This window comes from Coregonus clupeaformis, chromosome 40 (assembly GCF_020615455.1).
Source record: "Coregonus clupeaformis isolate EN_2021a chromosome 40, ASM2061545v1, whole genome shotgun sequence".
NCBI lineage: Eukaryota > Metazoa > Chordata > Actinopteri > Salmoniformes > Salmonidae > Coregonus > Coregonus clupeaformis.
In genome coordinates this window covers 22,417,921-22,441,898 of record NC_059231.1, presented here as the reverse complement: position 1 = coordinate 22,441,898, position 23,978 = coordinate 22,417,921, and the positions used below count along the sequence as shown (strand labels likewise).

The window sequence follows — 23,978 nt, the reverse complement described above, 5'->3', positions numbered from 1 at the left end:
CACATTTTTTTGTGTTGCAGCCTGAATTCAAAATGGATAAAATAAATAACAAAAATCTCACCGATCTAAACACAATACCCAATAATGACAAAGTGAAAACATGTTTTTAGAAATGTTTTCTAATATTTCTTCTCATTTACATAAGTGTTCACACCCCTGAGTCAATGCATATTAGAATAACCTTTGGCAGTGATTAATGCTGTGAGGCTTTCTGGCTAAGTCTCTAAGCGATTTGCACATCTGGATTGTACAATATTTACCCATTATTTTCAAAATTCTTCAAGCTCTTCAATTAGTTGTAGATCATTGCTGGACGACCATTTTCAAGTCTTTCAAGTCAAAACTGTAACTCGGTGTCTCAGGATAATTTACTGTCTTCGTGGTAAGCAACTCCAGTGTAGATTTGGCCTTGTGTTTTAGGTTATTGTCCTTCTGAAAGGTGAATTAATCTCCCAGTGTCAAGGTAGAAATCACACTGAACCAGGTTTTCCTGTATAATTTTGCCTGTGCTTAGCTCCATTCCGTTTATTTTTTGTCCTGAAAAACTCCACAGTCCTTAATGATTATAAGCACACCCATAACATGATGCAGCCACCACTATGCTTGAAAATATGGAGAATGGTACTCCGTAATGAATTATTGGATTTGCCCCAAACATAACACTGTGTTCAGGACAAAAAGTGAATTGCTTTGCGTAATTTTTTTTGCAGTGTTACTTTAGTGCCTTATTGCAATTTTGGATTCTGTACAAGCTTCCTTTTCACGCTGTCAATTAGGTTAGTATTGTGGAGTAATTACAATGTTGTTGATCCATCCTCAGCCATTAAACTCTGTAACTGTTTTAAAGTCACCATTGGCCTCATGGTGAAATCCCTGAGCTGTTTCCTTCCTCCCCGGCAACTGAGTTAGGAAAGACGCCTGTATCTTTGCAGTGACTGGGTGAAACATCCAAAGTGTAATTAATGACTTCACCTTGCTCAAAGGGATATTCAATGTCTGCTTCTTTTTTATTTTTTTGGTGAGGCATTGGAAAACATCCCTGGTCTTTGTTTGAAATTCACTGCTCGATTGAGGGACCTTACAATTATCTGTATGTGTGGGGTACAGAGATGAGGTAGTCATTAAAAAATCATGTTAAACACTATTATTGCACACAGTGAGTCCATACAACTTATGTGACTTGTTAAGCAAGTTTTTATTCCTGAACTTATTTAGGCTTGCCATAACAGGTTGAATACTTATTGACTCAAGACATTTCAGCTTTTCATTTTTAATTATTTTGTAAATATGTCTAAAAACATAATTCCATTTTGACATAATGGGGTATTGTGTGTGTGTGGGCTTGTGACAAAACATCTGTTTAATCCCTTTCAAAATCAGGCTGTAACCCAACAAAATGTGGAAAAAGCAGAGCAGTGTGAATACTTTCTGAAGGCACTGTATGAGTGTATGCGTGTGTGAATGCTTGTCTCCCTTGGACCACCTCCTGTGCTTGACGCCTCTAATCTGTGTGCGATAGCTACTCCTCTCTCCCCTCAGACCGGCAGCCTGTGAAACACTGTGCTGCTGCTGTGCCCGCTGGGAGAGACTGGCTTCTTACTCTGATCTGAAGTGTGAAACACTGTGTGTTCAGAATGAAACTTTAGGAGGTAACGGGTTAGCAAAGGTCTACACCTACCTCTGTGGTTAGTAGCTGAGAAAGCTTTTAGTGTCTCTTCTTCCCTTTATGGCTCTGTTATGTTCTCTGTAAGATGCTATAAAATAAACCCATATTGGATGTTGTCTTGTCATGACCACATGTAGTACAGTTACTATTACGTGTCCTTCGTCCAAGGGAACATCAATGGTGTTTATTTCTAAATGTGCTCAAAAAGCAGCTTTCCTAAGAGTCCTCATCCCAGGCTGTTAGATCGGTGAGTTTTGTGACAGCTTAGGATGGGGATGTGCCGTTTGGCTGTCGGCTAGCCAGGAGCTGCTGTGTCTCCATCTGTCTGTGGCACTCCGTCTGATCAGAGAAACTCCCCTTTTTGCTCTCTCACAACTATGCTTTCTGCTCCACTGCCTCAGGCAGTTATTGGATCCAGGGCTCTTGGACTCACTGTCACAATACTTTTTGTCTAGAAAACATACTTGGACAACATTGTTGTAGGCACTCTTTGTTTTCACTATAATGGGATTTTTTGGGCAAAATAATAACAATAAAAAGCCATGTAATTCAAATGATTCAGCTTTGAACCTGTTTTTGGAGAATTGTATCCTCTGGTGATACCTGCCATTTGCGTTTTGCGCTGTCATTTTCACAACACTCCCACTAATTCACTCCCCCTCTTGTTTAGCACCTTTACACCTTTGGCCTCCTTCAAATCCACAGGTTTTTAGATTTTCCTCTGGGGTTAGGTATACAGCGACTGCACTGTGGCACCTGCTCGATTTATGTTATCAGCTGGGGATGGTTTTCTGCCTGGAGGCCTCTTCAAACCTCTGCCTGGCAGGCTGAGGAGAATGTGTGGGATTTGTTTTGTCATCCCGTTATTGCATGCTAACTTTCATTAAATTTGAGAAGGATCACTGCAGGGCTTCTGCCCTCGATCCACAAAAGTGTTTTGATCAGAATGAAGAATGCGGTTTCTGACAGGTGAATGTCATCAAGCGCCATTGCAGACAAGGACCAGACATGAAGCTTGCATGAATGCATCTTTCTTCTCCGGAGCCAAAATATACTTTACAAAAATATAACAACAATTTCAAAGATTTTACTGAGTTACAGTTCACATAAGGAAATCAGTCAATTGAAATAAATTCATTAGGCCCTAATCTATGGATTTCACATGACTGGGAATACATACATTTATCTGTTGGTCACAGCTACCTTACAAAAAAGGTAGGGGCGGGGATCAGAAAACCAGTCAGTATCTCCTTTGCATAGAGTTGATCAGGCTGTTGATTGTGGCCTGTGGAATGTTGTCCCACTCCTCTTCAGTGACTGTGCTAAGTTGCTGGATATGAGGTGATGGCGGCGGATGAATGGCACGACATTGGGCCTCGGGATCTCGTCACGGTATCTCTGTGCATTCAAATTGCAATAGATAAAATGTAATTGTGTTCGTTGTCCATAGCTTATGCCTGCCCATACCATAACCCCACTGCCACCATGGGGCACTCTGTTCACAACGTTGACATCAGCAAACCGCTCGCTCACACGATGCCATACACGTGGTGTGCGGTTGTGAGACTGGTTGGATGTACTGCCAAATTCCCTAAAACGACGTTGGAGATGGCTTATGGTTGAGAAATTAACATTAATATCTCTGGTAAAAGCTCTTGTGGACATTCCTGCAGTCAGCATGCCAATTGCACGCTCCCTCAAAACGTGAGACATCTGTGGCATTGTGTTTGTGTGACAAAACTGCACATTTTAGAGTGGCCTTTTATTGTCCCCAGCACAAGGTGGCACCTGTGTAATAATCAGCTTCTTGATATGCCACATCTGTCAGGTGGATGGATTGTCTTGGCAAACTAGAAATGCTCACTAACAGGGATGTAAACAAATCTGTGCACAAAAATGAGAAGAATAAGCTTTTTGTGCATATGGAAAGTTTCTGGGATCTTTTATTTCAGCTCATGAAACATGGGACTAACACTTTACATGTTGTGTTTTTATGTATTTTTTCTAGTGTTGTTTATGAAGGTTATTATTCAAGGGCATTTCTGCCACTTTTCAAACTCTTATCTCCAGCACAATACCAGAGTCTACATATGTGAAAATATTGCGTTTCTATGATCTGTGGTTAAAAAGATATGATGAAGGTCCTAAAAAATGTTTCTCTGTGTCATCAAGACAAAATACTTTTCAAAACCTGCAACGAGTTTCTAGCCAGAGGGAGGGTATTTTCTTTCTCCCCAAGTCACTGTGAATCTGTTAGTGTTTGAAAATCACTGTTTATCAAATGTTGATAATGTCATCGGGTAGAACTTTTTCACGTATTTATTTTTCTACAAAATAGATATGTGCCATTTCACAGATGTAGACACTGATTGTTCTGGATATGATGAACATGAGCTTGAAAAATGGTGGAATTGGCCTTTAAGACATGAAGGCAATTTGCCAGTCATTCCAGATTTACAGTTGAAGTCGGAAGTTTACATACACTTAGGTTGGAGTCATTAAAACTAGTTTTTCAACCACTCCACAAATTTCTTGTTAATAAACTATAGTTTTGGCAAGGCGGTTAGGACATCTACTTTGTGCATGACACAAGTAATTTTTCCAACAATTGTTTACAGACTGATTTATTTTACTTATAATTCACTGTATCACAATTCCAGTGGGTCAGAAGTTTACATACACTAAGTTGACTGTGTCTTTAAACAGCTTGGACAATTCCAGAAAATGATGTCATGGCTTTAGAAGCTTTTGATAGGCTAATTGACATCATTTGAGTCAATTGGAGGTGTACCTGTGGATGTATTTCAAGGCCTACCTTCAAAGTCAGTGCCTCTTTTCTTGACATCATGGGAAAATCAAAAGAAATCAGCCAAGACCTCAGAAAAAAGATTGTAGACCTCCGCTAGTCTGGTTCATCATTGGGAGCAATTTCCAAATGCCTGAAGGTACCACGTTCATCTGTACAAACAATAGTACGCAAGTATAAACACCATGGGACCACGCAGCCGTCATACCGCTCAGAAGAAGCCACTGCTCCAAAACCGCCATAAAAAAGCCAGACTACGGTTTGCAACTGCACATGGGGACAAAGATTGTACTTTTAGGAGAAATGTCCTCTGATCTGATTAAATAAAAATATAACTGTTTGGCCATAACGACCATCGTTATGTTTGGAGGAAAAAGGGGACACTTGCAAGCCGAAGAACACCATCCCAACCGTGAAGCACGGCGGGGGGTGCATTGCTGCAGGAGGGACTGGTGCACTTCACAAAATAGATGGCATCATGAGGAAGGACTTATTATGTGGATATATTGAAGCAACATCTCAAGACATCAGTCAGGAAGTTAAAGCTTGGTCGCAAATGGGTCTTCCAAATGGACAATGACCCCAAGCATACTTCCAAAGTTGTGGCAAAATGGCTTAAGGACAACAAAGTCAAGGTATTGGAGTGGCCATCACAAAGCCCTGACCTCAATCTTATAGAACATTTGTGGGCAGAACTGAAAAAGCGTGTGCGAGCAAGGAGGCCTACAAACATTGACTCAGTTCGACCAGCTCTGTCAGGAGGAATGGGCCAAAAAACACCCAACTTATTGTGGGAAGCATGTGGAAGGCTACCCGAAACGTTTGACCCAAGTTAAACAATTTAAAGGCAATGCTACTAAATACTAATTGAGTGTATGTAAACTTCTGACCCACTGGGAATGTGATGAAATAAATAAAAGCTGAAATAAATCATTACATTTACATTACATTTTCGTCATTTAGCAGACGCTCTTATCCAGAGCGACTTACAAATTGGTGCATTCACCTTATGATAGCCAGTGGGACAACCACTTTACAATTGTTTTTTATTGTTTTTTTGGGGGGGGGGTAGGATTACTTTATCCTATCCCAGGTATTCCTTAAAGAGGTGGGGTTTCAAGTGTCTCCGGAAGGTGTTGAGTGACTCCGCTGTCCTGGCGTCGTGAGGGAGCTTGTTCCACCATTGGGGTACCAGAGCAGCGAACCGTTTTGACTGGGCTGAGCGGGAACTGTGCTTCCGCAGAGGTAGGGGGGCCAGCAGGCCAGAGGTGGATGAACGCAATGCCCTCGTTTGGGTGTAGGGACTGATCAGAGCCTGAAGGTATGGATGTGCCGTTCCCCTCACAGCTCCGTAGGCAAGCACCATGGTCTTGTAGCAGATGCGAGCTATTCATTCTTTCTACTATTATTCTGACATTTCACATTCTTAAAATAAAGTGGTGATCCTAACTGACCTAAGACAGGGAATTTTTACTAGGATTAAAAATCAGGAATTGTGAAAAACTGAGTTTAAATGTATTTGGCTAAGGTGTATGTAAACTTCCGACTTCAACTGTAAATCTGTTGACAAGACAAAAACATGTAGCCTAGTTTCCATCTTGTACAGTTTATTAGAATTACATTTTTTTTCTTTTTTTACATTTTGCAGACGCTCTTATCCAGAGCGACTTACAGTTAGTGAGTGCATACATTTTTCATACTGGCCCCCCGTGGGAATCGAACCCACAACCCTGGCGTTGCAAGCGCCATCCTCTACCAACTGAGCTACACGGGAGTTGCTATGTTACTGAACATGAATCATCATTTAATATTCTATTAAGGGACAAACAAGCCCCAGATACTTGATTGACTATTTCCAGAGGCATCGTTGTGGTAGTGTTGACACCAACAATGATGAGTGATGTTGGTGGAGAGAAGTCATTGTTATGCTGATTCTGAGTGACAGGAGGTCAACCTTGATCGCTCTGCTCCTGGCCTGCTTGCTACAGCTATTGACTAAGTTTCCTCTCACTGCAGGACTATGTCACAGGTTGAAGTCTATTGGGGTGAATCTTGTCCTGGAGGCAGAGCTGAGCGATTTACACTAGATGGGCCAGTTTCAAAGTCAAAATTGGCTATATATCGTACAAATTCATGGAAACAAACAAAAAAAAACATTTTTGGTCATAAAAGGATACTTCGGGAATTTGGCAATGAGGCCCTTTATCTAATTCCCCAGAGTCAGATGAACTTGTGGATACCAGTTTTATGTCTGTGTCCAGTATGAAGGAAGTTAGAGGTAGTTTCGCGAACCAATGCTAACTAGCTTTAGCACAATGACTGGAAGTCTAAAGGCCTCATTGACAAAATCACGAAGTATCCCTTTACTTTATGGTTAGGGTTATGCATAAGGTCAGCAGTGTGGTTAAGGTCAGGGTTAGGTTTCAAATCAGATTGTATGACTGTGGCTGAGTCAGCTAGTGACTACCCTGCTGAGCTGCCTCCAGTACATGAGTCATCCCAATAAATGCCTGTGACTGTCAAATCTATGTGAAAATACACAGGCTTATTTACATTTACATTTTAGTCATTTAGCAGACACTCTTATCCAGAGCGACTTACAGTTAGTGAATACATTTTTTTTATACTGGCCCCCCGTGGGAATCAAACCCACAACCCTGGCGTTGCAAACGCCATGCTCTATCAACTGAGCTACATCCCAGCCGGCCATTCCCTCCCCTACCCTGGACCAATTGTGCGCCGCCCATGAGTCTCCCGGTCGCGGCCGGCTGCGACAGAGCCTGGATTCGAACCAGGATCTCTAGTGGCACAGTTAGTACTGCGATGCAGTGCCTTAGACCACTGCGCCACTCAGGAGTATTGATTACAATAGAGAAGTATCTCTACGCTGAAGATGTATTTCGACTGTACCTTGACTAGTAGTCGTCGGAAGTACTCTCTCTCCCTGTGTTTGACTACAATTCCAAGTGGCACACTTGCAGTATTCAATTATTATAATTTTTTTTTATGCAGATACTCTCAAAAATAAATACTCTTAAAAGCGCTTCCCAGTGATGTTTGAATGGAACATCACAGACACTTTTAAAGTAGACCTCCGACGTAAATCCCAATTGCGTGACTTTATCAAATATCAATCATGTATTATGATATTTGTTCAACTTAGCAACTCCCCCGCGTTCCTTCCTTATCACATCCTAACCCATTTATATTTGTTTCTAATTTTACTTCTTCTTCTGACTGGTGGGACTTGCCTGACACAGTCAGAAAGTGTGGGGTTGTTCAGTCTAATTCCTATAATTGTACATGTCCCATCAGGAGCATAAACAGTGTTTATCAGTTCTCGTTAGTAACCATATTTCTGAGCAGTACAACTCCGTGATTAGAAATTGATATTTATTTATGCACTTTGGAGTAGGATTTAGAATGATAGAATCATTGTGCTTTGAAAAACATTTCCTAAGACAGCAGGGAAACCAGTCATGGAAGGCCTGGAGGGGAATCGAAGCATGCACAGACAGTTCAGTCTCATTGATTATAGACTAGCTACATAGAGCCATGACAAAGGAGCTGAGATCAATACTCTGTAATATCAGCAGCATCCCACACAAGTTCCCATCTACAGTAGTAGCACTGGGTTTTAAGTCTGTGTCCAACCTCTAAAGGTGGGAATTGTATTGACATTAAGTGGTTTTGTTAGTTAGAAAGTGTAGAGTTGGGGCTGTTTTGCAGTTCCAGAAAGGATCATGGGTAAACATCGGTTTGAGTTGGATGACAATGATTATAGCTTTGTTATGGTCATCTATAAGGCTGGGTTAATCACTGGAATAACATAAAACAGTTTTCATTTGTAGAAACGTTCATCTCCCAGGCTTTTAAAGAGGAGAAAGACAAAATATATTCTGTGAACAAAATGATCCACCAGTTTTCAAACTCAATCAATCCCCACTTTCCCCACACACTGGCCTTTACATTTCTGTGCAGTTGCTATGGAAACCCTGTAATTTATTTTTTTCTCCCTCCCAGACTGTCTAGAAGCCTAATTAATGATTGGAAGTCGTATTTCCTCTCTGAGACCATTAAGATGCTATCTATTTTTACTCTTTATTCTGAAAATAATTGTATTTTTAATAAGCTGTCACTGCTTGGCTGTTTCAATAAGACTGCATCCTTGACTTTTAGACCAATAATGAACAGTGATGAAAAGTGTCACCTACAGTAAATGTGAGATATTATATGTAGAGTATTAACATTATGGATCAGTTTAGAATCCTGATGTGAAACACTTTCAACCGCAGTTGTATGCAATATTCTGCTTGGATATAATACCACATACACTAACTACATCACAATAATCTCCAATAGCACACTTTGTCTTGGATGTGGCTCAATGTTGATCTCTGTCATTCATTTCCAGCATGATAATAATAAGGTCCAGTGAATTGACTAGTGGGAAAGGTAAGTCCAATATACAGTAGAGCAATGTTATCTTTTCTGTCTAATTACAATTATTCACATGGTCATTTGGTGTCAGGGAGCATAGCATGATGCTCTCTGGGCAGCAGTGATATCCATGGTTCTCACATTAAACAACTTCAGAGACAATTACATTGAGTGGAGACCGTTTAGGAGGTTCTACCACTTAGCCCCGTGTGTGTGTCTAATAGAATGTTTTTGACATGGCGGTGAAGCTACCCTGGCATTTTCTATTCAGGTGGTGTCCACACAGGTAAACGCTACCTGCTGTGATGTCTCGCCAACACACCATGAGGTCCATTATCCTGCATTAGCGGAAGCCCACTGTCGCCCCAGGTCTGTGTCACACGGTGTGACCTGGATAGAGAGAGAGCTCACCCAGGCTTCAGCAGTCACCCTGAGTCATTGGCCAGGTAAGAAGAAAGGACAGTTGTTGTTTTTTCTCTCTAACTTTGTCCCAAGTCACTATAGAGATGTCTGTTTTAGTTTATTTTTCTTGGTTTGTCTCTAATCATTATTTACAAGTAATGATTCCCTGTTGCCATCCCAATAGAAATATTGAACTCTGTAGTCTGCATCATCATTCTACTTCTAAAATGTGGTCAGCTAGTTCCATACGGTACACATCATGTGAAGTTCTGACAACCTGATGGGACAATACAGTAACACACTACCATGATGAGCGAGAGGGTTTATGTGGTGCACACTCAACTTTATTGATGTACAGTTTAACACCTTTTTCAGAAACAGCATCAGTTTCCCATAGGGGGGGGGGGTCTTACTGCGGTGTGAGGCGGATGAGATCTTCCTGGGGAATACATCTATACATCTACATTGCGCCGCTGCTAAATGCATATAGTGGAAACACTGAGCATTCAAGAAAATACTTTCCTCATAGTATGTCAGGAGTGCAAGGACCAATAGCTGCTCTATACCATTGTGTTATGAGGATATCCTTCATAGTGGCAATACTGTATAGTATACAATGTTAACTGTAATACGTACTGCCCAAAGAGGGCACTGCCGTGTGGAAGTGAGGGGATGCATTCAGCAGTCCTCAGAGGAATCTTAAGAAGTAGAATAGAAATCTCAGTTTTTAGAAACATCATCTGCCTTCATTACAATAAACGTTTAATTACAGTTAAATCTACAAAAACGTACACCTCAACTCTAAATATTTATCTGTGATACAAACAAATCAATTGGCAAAAAGGAATACTGAGTAGTGGGATATTGTCTGTGTGTCAGTAGTTTGTCATGTACCCTGTGTGGCATATTTAAGAATAATAAGAAAATTAAATGCAAAAGATGGAGTTTGAAAATAGCGATGGTATGTTGAATAATTAATTAGATTAGATGACATGTATGTAATAATAAGGACTTGATATACATTGAAGGGGAGTGGAAAATACAAACCACTTTCAGGCAAAATGTAACTAACTGATTTTAAATAAGTGCATTAATTTCTGACAGACAGCTGAGCGAGAAGAGACGTTGCTTTGTGAAAGATAGGGAAGCATGCCATTTATCTCAAAATCCATGATATCTATGGCTTTGGGTAGCTCATAAAAATGCAGTATCCAACTGTCAATCTGGATTTAATCTCTTCACACATGTAGGCCTTATAGGACGTGTGTGTGTGTGTGTGTGTGTGTGTGTGTGTGTGTGTGTGTGTGTTTGGTTTTACTATCCTTGAGGGGACCAGAAGTCCTCACAAGGATAGTAAAACTAGGAAAATTCAGACAAGTGGGGATATTTTGCCAGTCCCCACAAGGAAAATGGCTATTTTAGGCTTAGAGGTTAGGGTTACAATAAGGGCTAGGGTTAGGTTTAGGATGAAGGGTTAGGGAAAATAGGATTTTGAATGGGAATCAATTGTTTGGTCCCCACAAGGATAGTAAAACGTGTGTGTGTGTGTGTGTGTGTACATTGTGCTCGTTGCCTAATAAATAGAAGAACTGCTGCTTGTAGAAACAGTGAGGAACTGCAGTACAATTGTATAAAACTGTTCTAAATCAACCTTCATATGAAAACTTTTTTTTTCACCACACAAAAGTCTAACCCTAAAGCCCAGACTACTCCACATACAAATCCATGGAATGTTGCTCCATTGCAAGGTTGCACAAATGCAAAGGCAGTATTGTCTCATAATTTGGTCCACCTTTTTACATCATTGCTCTGTGCCTTGAGTAGAAACCCATTAGAATCTCCAGGATGCATTAACGCATAGGAACACATCGAAAACATACATCTGTGCCTCACCAATTGTTCACTTGTTCATCTAAAACATGTGCATTAGTCTATTAGATTTTGCATGAACACCTATCAATTATCCCTGAAAGAACACCACCACCCCCAGTATCACTGTGACTCTCCTCCATGTACAGTCCCACAACATACAGTAGACTCACTGTGCTGTCAAACATTTCTCATTCAGAAAAATGACAGTGAGAGAGAGAGATGAGAGTTCCATAGGTAAAACCTGCAGGGCAGAGTGACTACCCTGACTGCATGCCAATGTCCTCATGCCTGATGACCTTGTATGTTATCCAGTAGAAGATGTTGAAGAGGAGGAAGGCCATAGGGAAGGCTGCTCGGGACACAGTGTCAATCCTCTTGGCTCTGTCCACAAACCTCTTCCTTATCACCTCTTTGTCTTTAGGGGTTGGTGGTGCTGGGCTGGGGTTTGGGACAGCGTTTTTAACAGCCGACCCATCCTTCAGACACTGAGTCATGCCGTAACCAGAGAAATTGAAGCGGCCATCCCTGATGTCGTCATCCTGGTGAAACAAAACAAAGACAATACAGAACCATGGTGAGTATGCTTCTGTTCAATGGAGAGAAAGAGTTTCAGACACACTCCCATGTACATTATGACATTGTGGTGTATGGCCAGTAGCCATGTTCTTGCGTCCTTTTCTTGGCCCGTGACTCAGGTGTTGTACCCTTTACCTGAGGATGCCTCCAGGCGACATCTACAGCTGCTTCATTAACACTGGGGACACAGCTGTCTCCCAGATACAGATACACCCTCCCTACATCCATCCCTCCCTCCCTCTGCTGCAGCAACAACAACAAGCTGACACACTTAGATAACCTTAGATAACCTGACACACTTTGCCTTCAAAATGGCCAACTTGAACTTCAGGCAAAAAGTCTCTGACTGCCCTAAATGTTCATTCAGCCCAGTTTCATCATGTCACACTTCCTTTTGAAAGACACCATTCATATGTTCAGCCATGAGGCCCTGGGATTTGGTCTAGCAGTTACTGGCACCGCCTGCCTTTGGGGCATGTAAGCCTGTGTGAGCATGGGATTGATCGAATCCCGATCCCATGTCGCATTTTCAACACACATTTTCTCCATCTTTCCAGTCTCTCCCCATCTCTTCAATAGCAATTTAAAAAATACTAGAGTGGAACTCCCACTCTTTAAAAATGGTTCATGAGTCTTGGCTTTGCAGTGACTGACTGTTCTAAAGGCAATCCCACTGGACACAGACGTCAATTCAACATCTATTCCACGTTGGTTCAATGTAATTTCATTGAAATGGAGTAGAAACAACGTTGATTCAACCAGTGTTTGTCCAGTGGGATGCTCCTCAAGACCAGAGTGTTTACCTTGTGAGTCCGCTTCTGTCTTCGCCTCAAGCGAAGTAAATCCTTCTGTTGCCTGGAGACAAAGTTAACCCCAGCATATTCCAGTAGGGCAGCGAATACAAACAGGAGACACACGGCCATCCAGATATCAATGGCCTTCACATAGGACACCTGTGACAAGAAACAAACAAACAGTAGTTTACTGGGACTGATTCATCCTTGTATGTGGTGGCGTCACGATGCATCGTTCAATTAACATTTCAATGGGAATATTATCTTCCCTCATTGTGCTTTGTTATGTTAATCAGAGTTGCTGAAAATTCTAAATCACCATCATTAGAGGGGTGGTATTTGCTAACGAGTGCTTTAAACTTTCAACGCTCATGTTGATATGAGTGATTTCAGCGATAGCACTGGAAGGAAATAATTGCTGCTTCAATTACCAAGGTAACATAAAGGAAACAGTAGCAGCTGGACTGAAGCCTTTATCGCCCTGCCGGAGGTGAGATGGAGGCTAGAATCTGAAGGATGCCCTCTTATTCATCATACAATGACCTCGTCTGTCTCTCAAAATGACAGGTAATTTGCATGGAGAGAAAACAACTCAACATTGTTGAGTGCTCTTTAGGCATATAGAGCTTTTGTTGTTCTGAGTTGGGCCTCTCAAAGTCATCTCTCTAAATATTTATCAGCGTCTCTTTCATGCGGGCCTCTTTGACGTGGCCGGTCCCTCTGTGGTCGTGTGCAGTCCAATGTGTAGGAAAATGATTGATCTTCAAGAGATGACTCACGCCGAAGGCCTCTTGCTAGCGTAAGTGTGAATAGCAATTTAGTGTTTGACAGTGTACAGTCGTTGTGTATCCACTCCTGTTTAATTTAGTAATGTTATATCACCACCTAAATCACTATTGTAACAAGTTAAATAGATTTCTAAAATATATTGTGAAAAGGTAATGTTTAATGGTCTTCTCTGTTTTACAACTTATTGATTTTAAAATGAAAGACTTCACAAATGCATTGATATTCGCTTGATATAAATCAATTGATTGCTTATCTATTGCCCTAGGACACTTGAATCAGAACTCAAAATTCAGGGAAGCATGGAATCTTAGGCATATTTACATTTCATGAACAATATCTGATTATGTATGACATCTAACATGAGTAGAAAACGGAAGATTGATTGATCTGAACATGGCCTATTATCCCTCTCTCCTCCATCAGATTGTCCACTCACCCTGCTTGGGTTAACAGGATTACCTTAGGAAGGGAGGCTCGGGAGCCGGAGCTCTGGGTTGTCATGGTGAGCACAGTGGTGATGCCCAGCGCCACCCTGGCGGGCGCGGCGTCCATGTTGATCCAGAAGGAGACCCAGGAGAGGATGACTATGAGGAGGCTGGGGATGTACATCTGGATCAGGTAGTAACCCATCTGTCTCTCCAGGTGGAACTTCACCTCAATGCAGGTGAATTTACCTGGAGAACAAAACACACTGACACCTCAGATCAGGGACGGTGTGGTGAGAGGTGTGGTGTGTGTGCGTGAGAATGTCGGTGTGTATGGTGTGTGTGTGTGTACAGTATGTGTGTGTGTAGTTCTCTGACCGGTGTTGTAGCTTTTGGTACAGTATCCCAGCTCCTTCTCATCTCTCATGATGAACTGGGGGAGGGTCAGCCCTGCAGCCACCTGCACAGGATTTTTGTCCTTGCTCTCCCACTCGAAGATCAAATCATTCATGGTGTAGCCAACTGAGGAATTCATGAATACAGCAAAGATGTTTGAGATGTTATTGCATTTTTACAATCCATATTGCATGTGCTCTACCATGTGGGTTGTAAGGAGCAGTCACTTACAGCTTTCCAGTTGCATGGTACAGATCTGCATGTCCATGGGAAAGTTCTTCAGATCCATCGGACAAGATAGAATGAGAGTCAACCTTTGAGGAAGAGACATGTCAAAGTAAGGAGTCAACTGTGCAAGCATTCTTTGTGAATGTACAAATAAATTATATAAATTCTGTAGATACTGGGTTATTACATTATCGTGTTCTATACCTCACTCAACAGATGCATGTAATGGTAAAGCAAAAATCTTACATGGAACCTAATTGTTACTGTTTCAAGTGAGACTTAAATACAAGCTCCCTACAATGTATGCCTATTGTGTACAGTATGTGCCAAACATATGCTCCTCTCCTGCAGTCAATGCTCTTTCTCCTTCCCCTCTGAGAGCCTCCTCCTCCCACACAGCACGTGGGATTCCTTTCAGCAGGTTCTTATCACACTTTCATTACTGGACCGTTATTGCGTCTGAGATGTATTGTCGTCTGCAGTCTGCTCCCTCTCTCATCTCTTCTCTCATGAATGGAGCGAGCGGCTAACCACCTTTCATCTGTTCTCTCAGAACCCCCTGCCTCCCTCCACACCTGGGCTCCCCCGCCTGAATCAGCTCTCCAAATAGACAAAATTGAGAGGCATTATTCCGCTGCCTCAAGGTTTAAGTCTGAGGCTGAGTTGTGTGACTGAAGTGATATTGAAATGAAATGTAATGTAAGTGTAGTAGTGATTTTTGTAAGAGGTGGCTATTGCATGAAGGTTACCCATGTCTCATCTACTACGAGTGGGCTGCATCTACTACTCTAAGTGATTCCATCTTACTGATCTCGTGCAACGCTAGGGATGAAGCATATATACTTGTAGCTAATGCCCAATGGAAATGAATAGCCTACATGAGCAGCTTTTTTTCCATACTCCTTCCCTGAACGTATTCTAAACATCTTTGGAGAAAATGTCCCTGTAGCCTTTGGCTACTCTAGTAGTTTGTGTTTCTATGGAGACTCTTAGTGGAGACCATATTGCAGCCAATTCCTCCAGGTGAAGGAATGCTTTATTGAGATGAATCCCATGAAACCAGAGAGGTTGTCTTTGATGTAGAAAGGTGTTTCTTACGAAAGTAATTACATGTGGGTTAAGGGCTTGGAGGTAGACTAACGTTAAAGGGAATCTCTGATTGTCTGCTGAAATCTCACTGGATTTGAATCTTTTCTTTGTTTGGATGTTTCCAACAGGACATTTTCAGCGTGACCTTGTTCTACATCTTTCCAGCCTATTGCATTTATTTCCCCAAGCAATAGAGTTGAGTCCACCATTCAATGCAGCCCCACATCTGACCTGATACTGTACAGGACGGTACCATCCTTGAAGACCCTCAGGAGCTTGTTGTCTGTGGTGACATCATGGAAGTTGGCGCCTTTCTCATTTGCGAAGAACAGGTCAGGTTTCCAGATAGAATCCAACATGGACGGGTCCAGGTCCAGAGAGGAGTCTGGGTATTTGCTATACGCCAGCCGAGGGTCTCTCCACTTCTGTCGCAGGAAGATGTTCACTCTGTAATCCTTGAGGAAATAGTGAAATTAGCTTTACAACTGCTTTGTTTATCTCCATTAAATATAGAGTACTATACTTTTGATGACCAGAATATGTTGTGTCACACAGTCAGTGAATACAATGACTGGTCACTTACTCATGAAAACATTATTTTGCTATGGACTTTTACATATTTAGAATGATAGCGCTACTAATACAAAACAACATTGTCCTCTTAATATGTAAGCCAAATGCCTGCCTCAGGTTTTTGGTTCCATCGTAGTGACATGCAGTATTACCCCAAGACATTTGGTACTAAGGCGCTAATATTGCACCAATGATATTAATATTAATATCAATAGTAAAATGGTAATAGAATACTGACACTAACTGTGGCACTACCACAACCTTAACTAGAGAAATTGCTCAATTTCTTTTTTTACATAGAATTGTAATATGATAAACAATAGCATGAATGAATGGATGCAATACATGGATTTCAATGCATATTTGTACGTTTGTAAATCACCACGCAATACCATCATCTAAAATCCAAATTACAATTTAAGAGTAGATTCAAATTTGTTGAAAGGAGCCATCATCATTTAAGTTTGAAGATGCATTTAGTATTGAATCATGCAGGTTTTAAGAAGCTACATTGATTGCAGATGAACAGATTGTATCAGATGAGATGCCTTTTCTCACCCTCTCAGAACAGACCTATTTGGTAGGCAGCAGTGTATTTGCGGTCAACAGTCTATTGGCTGTCCCTGATGTGTATGCTTATGTGTAAGAAGTTTTTGAACAACTGTGAGCAAATGTTTGAAACCCGGCTCAGCTGGCAAAGATTGTCATTGCGATATAGCTATTGAATGGGATCTCAATGCGGATTCCAGGTTTGCTATTGTTTACCCCTTGGGCAGTTGGATGTCTTCAAATATTACACCCAATCAATCTGCTTAAATCTCACACCTACAGCTATTGGCTGCAATTAAAGTGAATTATGTGCTTGCATTCACTGTGTAAATTATTAAAACAGAACTAATCTAACACATGCACAAGGGAGTGTCATGGGAATAGCAATCCAATATTGCCTTGAGTATAATGGGAAAGATATTTGATTACATTGTGGTGCTCAGTGTCTGTGTGCTATACTTGCCCCCTGGAGTTGCCAATAGACTATGGGGATGGGACAAAGTGAATCATCGCACATGAAGAAGCAAACGTTTTAAACATCCATAAACTAAAAGGAAAATTAGCTCATGAACAGTAAAGAAATTGAATGATTTAAATCTTAAACTCCAGATGAGCAAAACACATTCCAGGCTGTAGATAACATGACCAAGCACAACACTCCAACTCACCATTGTAGTTTCTGCTATAGAACCAAAGCTGTTGATAAATATGTTGCAGGTAACATTAACTGGGGGACCTGTAGGTTGGAGGATAGATAGCACATTGACATGTTTGACAGGGAAGAGGTAAAGCAAGAAGACGTTCGGGACACTTACCATGGTGTTCTCTGTGACCGAGCTGAAACTGTTGGTAAAAATATTGCATATAATGTTTACAGGGGGACCTGTGAAATCGAATGAGAATGAGGTGACAAGAAAAAGTAAATACGTTTTTTAGACCTTAATTATCATGTGCCATCTGCACGGGGTGCTTTAGCAAATAGAGGTGAGGAAGATAGTGGTGCAATATCTGTTGGACGTGACTTGAGTGTAATAAATGTATTTTTTTTATGACCTATCTATCACCAAAATATGGGCTATATGTACAGTGGCTTGCGAAAGTATTCACCCCCCTTGGCATTTTTCCTAGTTTGTTGCCTTACAACCTGGAATTAAAATTGATTTTTGGCGTGTTTGTATCATTTGATTTACATAACATGCCTACCACTTTGAAGATGCAAAATATATTTTATTGTGAAACAAACAAGAAATAAGACAAAAAAACAGAACTTGAGCGTGCATAACTATTCATCCCCTCAAAGTCAATACCTTGTAGAGCCACCTTTTGCAGCAATTACAGCTGCAAGTCTCTTGGGGTATGTCTATAAGCTTGGCACATCTAGCCAATGGGATTTTTGCCCATTCTTCAAGGCAAAACTGCTCCAGCTCCTTCAAGTTGGATGGGTTCCGCTGGTGTACATCAATCTTTAAGTCATACATTTACATTTAAGTAATTTAGCAGACGCTCTTATCCAGAGCGACTTACAAATTGGTGCATTCAACTTAGGATAGCCAGTGGGACAACCACCACTGGGGGAGGGGGGGGTGTTGAAGGATTGTGTTGGACTATTCCAGGTATTCCTTAAAGAGGTAGGGTTTCAAGTGTCTCCGGAAGGTGGTCAGAGACTCCGCTGTCCTGGCGTCGTGGGGGAGCTTGTTCCACCATTGGGGTGCCAGAGCAGCGAATAGCTTTGACTGGGCTGAGCGGGAACTGTGCTTCCGTAGAGGTAGGGGGGCTAGCAGGCCAGAGGTGGATGAACGTAGTGCCCTCATTTGGGTGTAGGTTCTGATCAGAGCCTGAAGGTAAGGAGGTGCCGTTCCCCTCACAGCTCCGTAGGTAAGCACCATGGTTTTGTAGTACCACAGATTCTCAATTGGATTGAGGTCTGGGCTTTGACTAGGCCATTCCAAGACATTTCAATGTTTCCCCTTAAACCACTCAAGTGTTGCTTTAGCAGTATGCTTTGGGTCATTGTCCTGCTGGAAGGTGAACCTCTGTCCCAGTCTCAAATCTCTGGAAGACTGAAACAGGTTTCCCTCAAGAATTTCCCTGTATTTAGCGCCATCCATCATTCCTTCAATTCTGACCAGTAACCCAGTCCCTGCCGATGGAAAAACATCCTCACAGCATGATGCTGCCACCACCATGCTTCACTGTGGGGATGGTGTTCTCGGGGTGATGAGAGGTGTTGGGTTTGCGCCAGACATAGCAATTTTAGTCTCATCTGACCAGAGTACCTTCTTCCATATGTTTGGGGAGTCTCCCACATGCCTTTTGGCGAACACCAAATGTTTGTTTGCTTTTTTTTTTCTTTAAGCAATGGCTTTTTTCTGCCCACTCTTCCGTAAAGCCCAGCTCTGTGGAGTGTACGGCTTAAAGTGGTCCTATGGACAGATACTCCAATCTCCGCTGTGGAGCTTTGCAGCTCCTTCAGGGTTATCTTTGGCCTCTTTGTTGCCTCTCTGATTAATGCCCTCCTTGCCTGGTCCGTGAGTTTTGGTGGGCTGCCCTCTCTTGGCAGGTTTGTTGTGGTGCCATATTCTTTCCATTTTTTAAATAATAATAATAATATGCCATTTAGCAGACGCTTTTATCCAAAGTGACTTACAGTCATGTGTGCATACATTTTTACGTATGGGTGGTCCCGGGGATCGAACCCACTACCCTGGCATTACAAGCGCCATGCTCTACCAATTGAGCTACAGAGGATTTAATGGTGCTCCGTGGGATGTTCAAAGTTTCAGATATCTTTTTATAACCTAACCCTGATCTGTACTTCTCCACAACTTTGTCCCTGACCTGTTTGGAGAGCTCCTTGGTCTTCATGGTGCCGCTTGCTTGATGGTGCCCCTTTCTTAGTGGTGTTGCAGACTCTGGGGCCTTTCAGAACAGGTGTATATATACTGAGATCATGTTACAGATCATGTGACACTTAGATTGCACACAGGTGGTCTTTATTTAACTAATTATGTGACTTCTGAAGGTAATTGGTTGCACCAGATCTTATTTAGGGGCTTCATAGCAAAGGGGGTGAATACATATGCACGCACTACTTTTCCGTTATTTATTCTTTTGAATTTTTTGAAACAAGTTATTTTTTTTTCATTTCACTTCACCAATTTGGTGAATGTCCATTACATTACAGGTTGTAATGCAACAAAATAGGAAAAACGCCAAGGGGGGTGAAAACTTTTGCAAGCCACTGTATTTCTGTCAACATAAACAAGGTATGTTGTTCTCCAAAGTACGCCATGCAAGTCATAAAGCCACAGATAGTGGTTGACTAATCTCATCACAGCAGGCCTGCTACAGTAATAAGAGCAGGTTAAAAATGGCGGGATCAACTCCAATATTCAACAAACAATGGTATCATTCAGAAATACTGACTTACTTTAAAAGTATGTTGCCTGGTAAGTGGGGCTAGTCATTGAATACATCAATAAGGATGACAAGGAATGTTTTACTGGATGGGGTTAAAGGACAGACAAATAAAAACTAATGCCGAAAGACACACCGAGAGACACACGTTGACACACATACACACTCAATGGCATTACAAACAGTGGCACATGCAAACGCAGAACAGTTCATTTAGTGTTACAGGCATTATGCTGCTATCTTTGAGGAGTGGTGGCAGAATGACTGGTAAATGCATTAGCAGTGGAAAAGCAAAATCAGGATTAGACACTTTCTATCCAAGATAGTAACAATGTCTTGAGAAAAAACAATTGTGTCAGCTGGAGAGAGAGAGAGCCTTACACTGGGTGGGTCGGTCGGTCGTGCATTTTGTAAGAAATAGTAAACCCTATGTCATCTCAACGCCCTTCACTGACGTGAGTTCTCCTAGCAGGCTCAGACAACGTTGACCCTTTAAAGCAGCGCCAAATCTTGGTCTCTGTGTTAATTTAAGATGTGAGCACAGTGCCCTTCCCGTGTGTATTCCTCATCAATATTCCATGTGACGTGGTGGTATTAATATTTGCCTCCGTTTGTAGTCGGGCAACTACATTTAATGTCAGTAACATAATTTTTGTACGGAATAACTCTGCACAACAACCTCGGCAAGGAAATGTAGGTCAGGCTCCAGCAGCACTGTGGGGTATAGTTGTGACACAGTATGGTTTGTAAGTGATAAACTAGCATCATCTATGTGTATCCCTGTATACTGTACATGGATGTGCAAATGTACTGTAAGTATGGGGGTGGGGGGTGTGTGTGTGTGTGTGTGTGTGTGTGTGTGTGTGTGTGTGTGTGTGTGTGTGTGTGTGTGTGCATGCATGCATGTGTTTTGTGGTATTACACCTCATTAGACTGGAATACTCTATCCGCCAGAGACTCTATCCATCATCAATGTACCAGACAAGGTAAGATCGTGTTTTTCACTCCAGCCTTTTTATCACCTCTACTCCAGAATTCTGATTATACTGATTCAAATTGTTTCTGCTTTTCAGAACAGACAACTCTTCCCCTGATCTTAAGTCCATTTCTGAGGTCTTGTCTACACTTGTTTTCCATTCTCCCAGACGGAGTGGATAGATCTGGGCCAGTGTTTCTGGGTTGAGGCTGAGTCTTGCTGACCAATCTCAGACTGTTTCCTGTGCTACTCTCCTCACGGTGGCCTTCTCTCCAGCATGGTTCCACCACTAGTCTCCCAGCCCTCCTGACCCAGCCTGGGGTCTGCCTGCCTCCCTGTCTGGGGTGTGCCCCTACCTGCCTGCCGTTGACGTTTATTGTCATTAATCTTGCCATGGAGGCAGAACTGAGCGATTTCCGCTAGATGGGCCAACTGCAAAGTCAAAATTGGCTATATTGTAAAATTCATGAAAACAAAAATTAGCTTTTTGGTCTTAATTTAAGGTTAGGGTTAGGCATTAGGCTTAGCAGTGTGGTTAAGGTGTAAATTAATTGTATGACTTTGTGGCTGTGCTACAAAGCCCCACCAATGAGTTCCCTTCCCTCTCCTTACTCAGCTCCATCACAGTAACATATGCTGTGTCTCTCCCCCTCACCACAACACAACAATAGAGGAACTCAACAGCCAGCAGTCTAGCCAGAGGGAACCCATCCATCATCTGTGGCTGTCACTGTGGCACCACTGTTGACTTGGGGCCAACATCTATAACTTTAAGCTCATTATTGTTTTTCTAGTGTTGAATACTGATGGTAAATATAGCTGTTGCACACTATAAATGACAATTGAAGAAATAGCTATAGCTATTGGGTGTTGTGATGGTGGGCTGAGATACAAAACTATTTATCTAGCCTACTGCTTGGTTCTGTTGTGAGCCCTTCATGTTCGATATCTCAATCCCATAAGTCCTACAGGGATGATGATGTCACTGTCTACAGGCATGATTGATAGCCATTCTTCTTTAAATCAGTAAGGGGTGGATTTGATCAATAGACAAGTACATAATTCATGTTCATAATGGGCCTTATTGACTATTGAGGGGGTGTTAAGTTGAGAATGTATACACCTACATCATATGTAAGGGATGTCAATACTTTAGTAATATAGATATAGCCATATACTGTAGGTGGATACACTGATATCCCAGATGCATTTTATGCGAAGGTTTTGTAATCCACACTAAACAACTCATAAGAAAGTCAAATAAAAAACAACCTTTGAAGTTCGGTCTTATTCGTGCATCATAACCTGATGTTCTACCCATCAATGAGTCCAGAAAGTCTGAGGGAGACAAGTTAGTAGTAGATCCTGATCTGGATTCATGCTCTTTGGCATCCACCACCCTGTGAGAAACAAAGGGAAAACACCTACTTACTTGGTCAGAAGTCACAAGTGTGGTGAAAACATTTCTACTTAAACAACCAAATATGATCCTGATCTGAATAGGCATGCAGAGAAACACAAATGCGATTCAAATGATATGATTAGGAAGGATTCCAATAGTGTGGAACACCTTGGCAGACAAGGTGTGCTATAAGCTTATTATCACTGTAATGGAGAATTGGCATCGTGACTCTCCTCATTGTGTACATATAGGCTATGCACATTTTGAATTAAATCACTCCGGCATAGGCTACTATAATTTCACGTTTTGACAACGCCCACAGAGTTAGAGGCAGTGATTAACTTTGCAAAATAGGCTACACATCCTAAGCTATATTTTCAGACCACTGACTGAACATTAAAGTTTTATGATTTCTACCTTCCATTAATAACATTGGAACTTTGAGGTCCATGAGGAAAGAATGTGTTCATTTTTAGGTAGGTTCAAAATCAAATTCCTAAACTTTGTTTTAATGGCAACGCACTTTGCCTTTTCAAGCAATTAACATTACAGTTGAATAGGCTACATATACATACATCCAAGAAAGTATCTCATTCTATTTGGAATGGTTTTATTTGTTTATGTTAAATGGCCAATAAAGTAGCCATTCACCTACCTGCTGTTGTTGGTCTCCATTAAACATGCAAATAAAGCAGTCAAGACTTTGATAAAGGGGCGATTCATTCCTCTAGATTTTTTTATTTCTTCACTTCTTTATTTCTTCCATATGTGAATGTTGGTCAAACACACAATCCAAGCAGTAGTATCGCTTTATTTCTGACCAAAGCGCGGTTGGGTGTTCTCGTGGCACACAGAGAATACGCAGGTGGCATTCCAGTCCGTAGGATCATAGTTTAGTTTGATGAAACACTGATTCCCTGGTGCGGTATTGTTGTTGATAATCTGTAAAGAATCATACATTCTGAGCCATTGCCACCAAAAAATAACCTGTAGAAAAAACGTCGTGAGGTGACACAATTCGCCAAGCCGTGGAATATGGAGCCTTCAAGGAGACGTTCTTACTTTCATTCAAAAACTCACTGAACAGATGTCTGTTCTCTAAAACATATAGCGATGTTGAAGCATAATGTTTCCTTGCGATGAAGATGGTCCACTGCTGGAATGGGAGACAAGTGGACGCCTCTTCAGATTCAGCACTTGGATAGCTCCCGTTTCCTTTGTGCGCAAGCGCACAATTAAGAACTGGAAGACGCGAGGTGATTTTCAATATGTCATATAAATGAGGAATACAACCTTTTAAAAAGTATTTTCAAACTAGCGTTGTTTATGGTCCAAACTCCTGTATTTCGAGTAAGATTCTCTTGAAAGCTGTCCATAAATAGGTATGGATATGGAAGTGCTCAGGTCAGAAGGGACTGCACACAGATGTTGTGTGCCAGAACATCTTGTTGCCAGACAATAGTTTTCTAGAATGTTTCATCACCTGACACTTGCTGGCTGGCTGGCTGCAACCTGGTCTTAGAGCACTTCGTATTATTGTGTAAGTAAAGACACTCCATTTAGTATGATATGTTAGGT

The 23,978-nt window shown here is 41.6% G+C and overlaps 1 protein-coding gene across 1 annotated transcript; it reads right to left on the bottom strand.

Moving 5' to 3' along the window:
• Positions 1–10,802: 10,802 nt before the first annotated feature.
• LOC121571670 (glycine receptor subunit alpha-2) lies at positions 10,803–23,855 on the bottom strand. The gene is made up of 9 exons (XM_041883266.2): positions 23,056–23,855; positions 22,271–22,398; positions 17,274–17,341; positions 15,715–15,938; positions 14,398–14,480; positions 14,149–14,292; positions 13,805–14,019; positions 12,566–12,715; positions 10,803–11,725 (listed from the first exon to the last, which is right to left on the bottom strand). The coding sequence occupies exons 1-9, from the start codon at positions 23,121–23,123 to the stop codon at positions 11,444–11,446; spliced, it is 1,362 nt and encodes a 453-aa protein (XP_041739200.1). The 5' UTR covers positions 23,124–23,855; the 3' UTR covers positions 10,803–11,443.
• Positions 23,856–23,978: the final 123 nt, after the last annotated feature.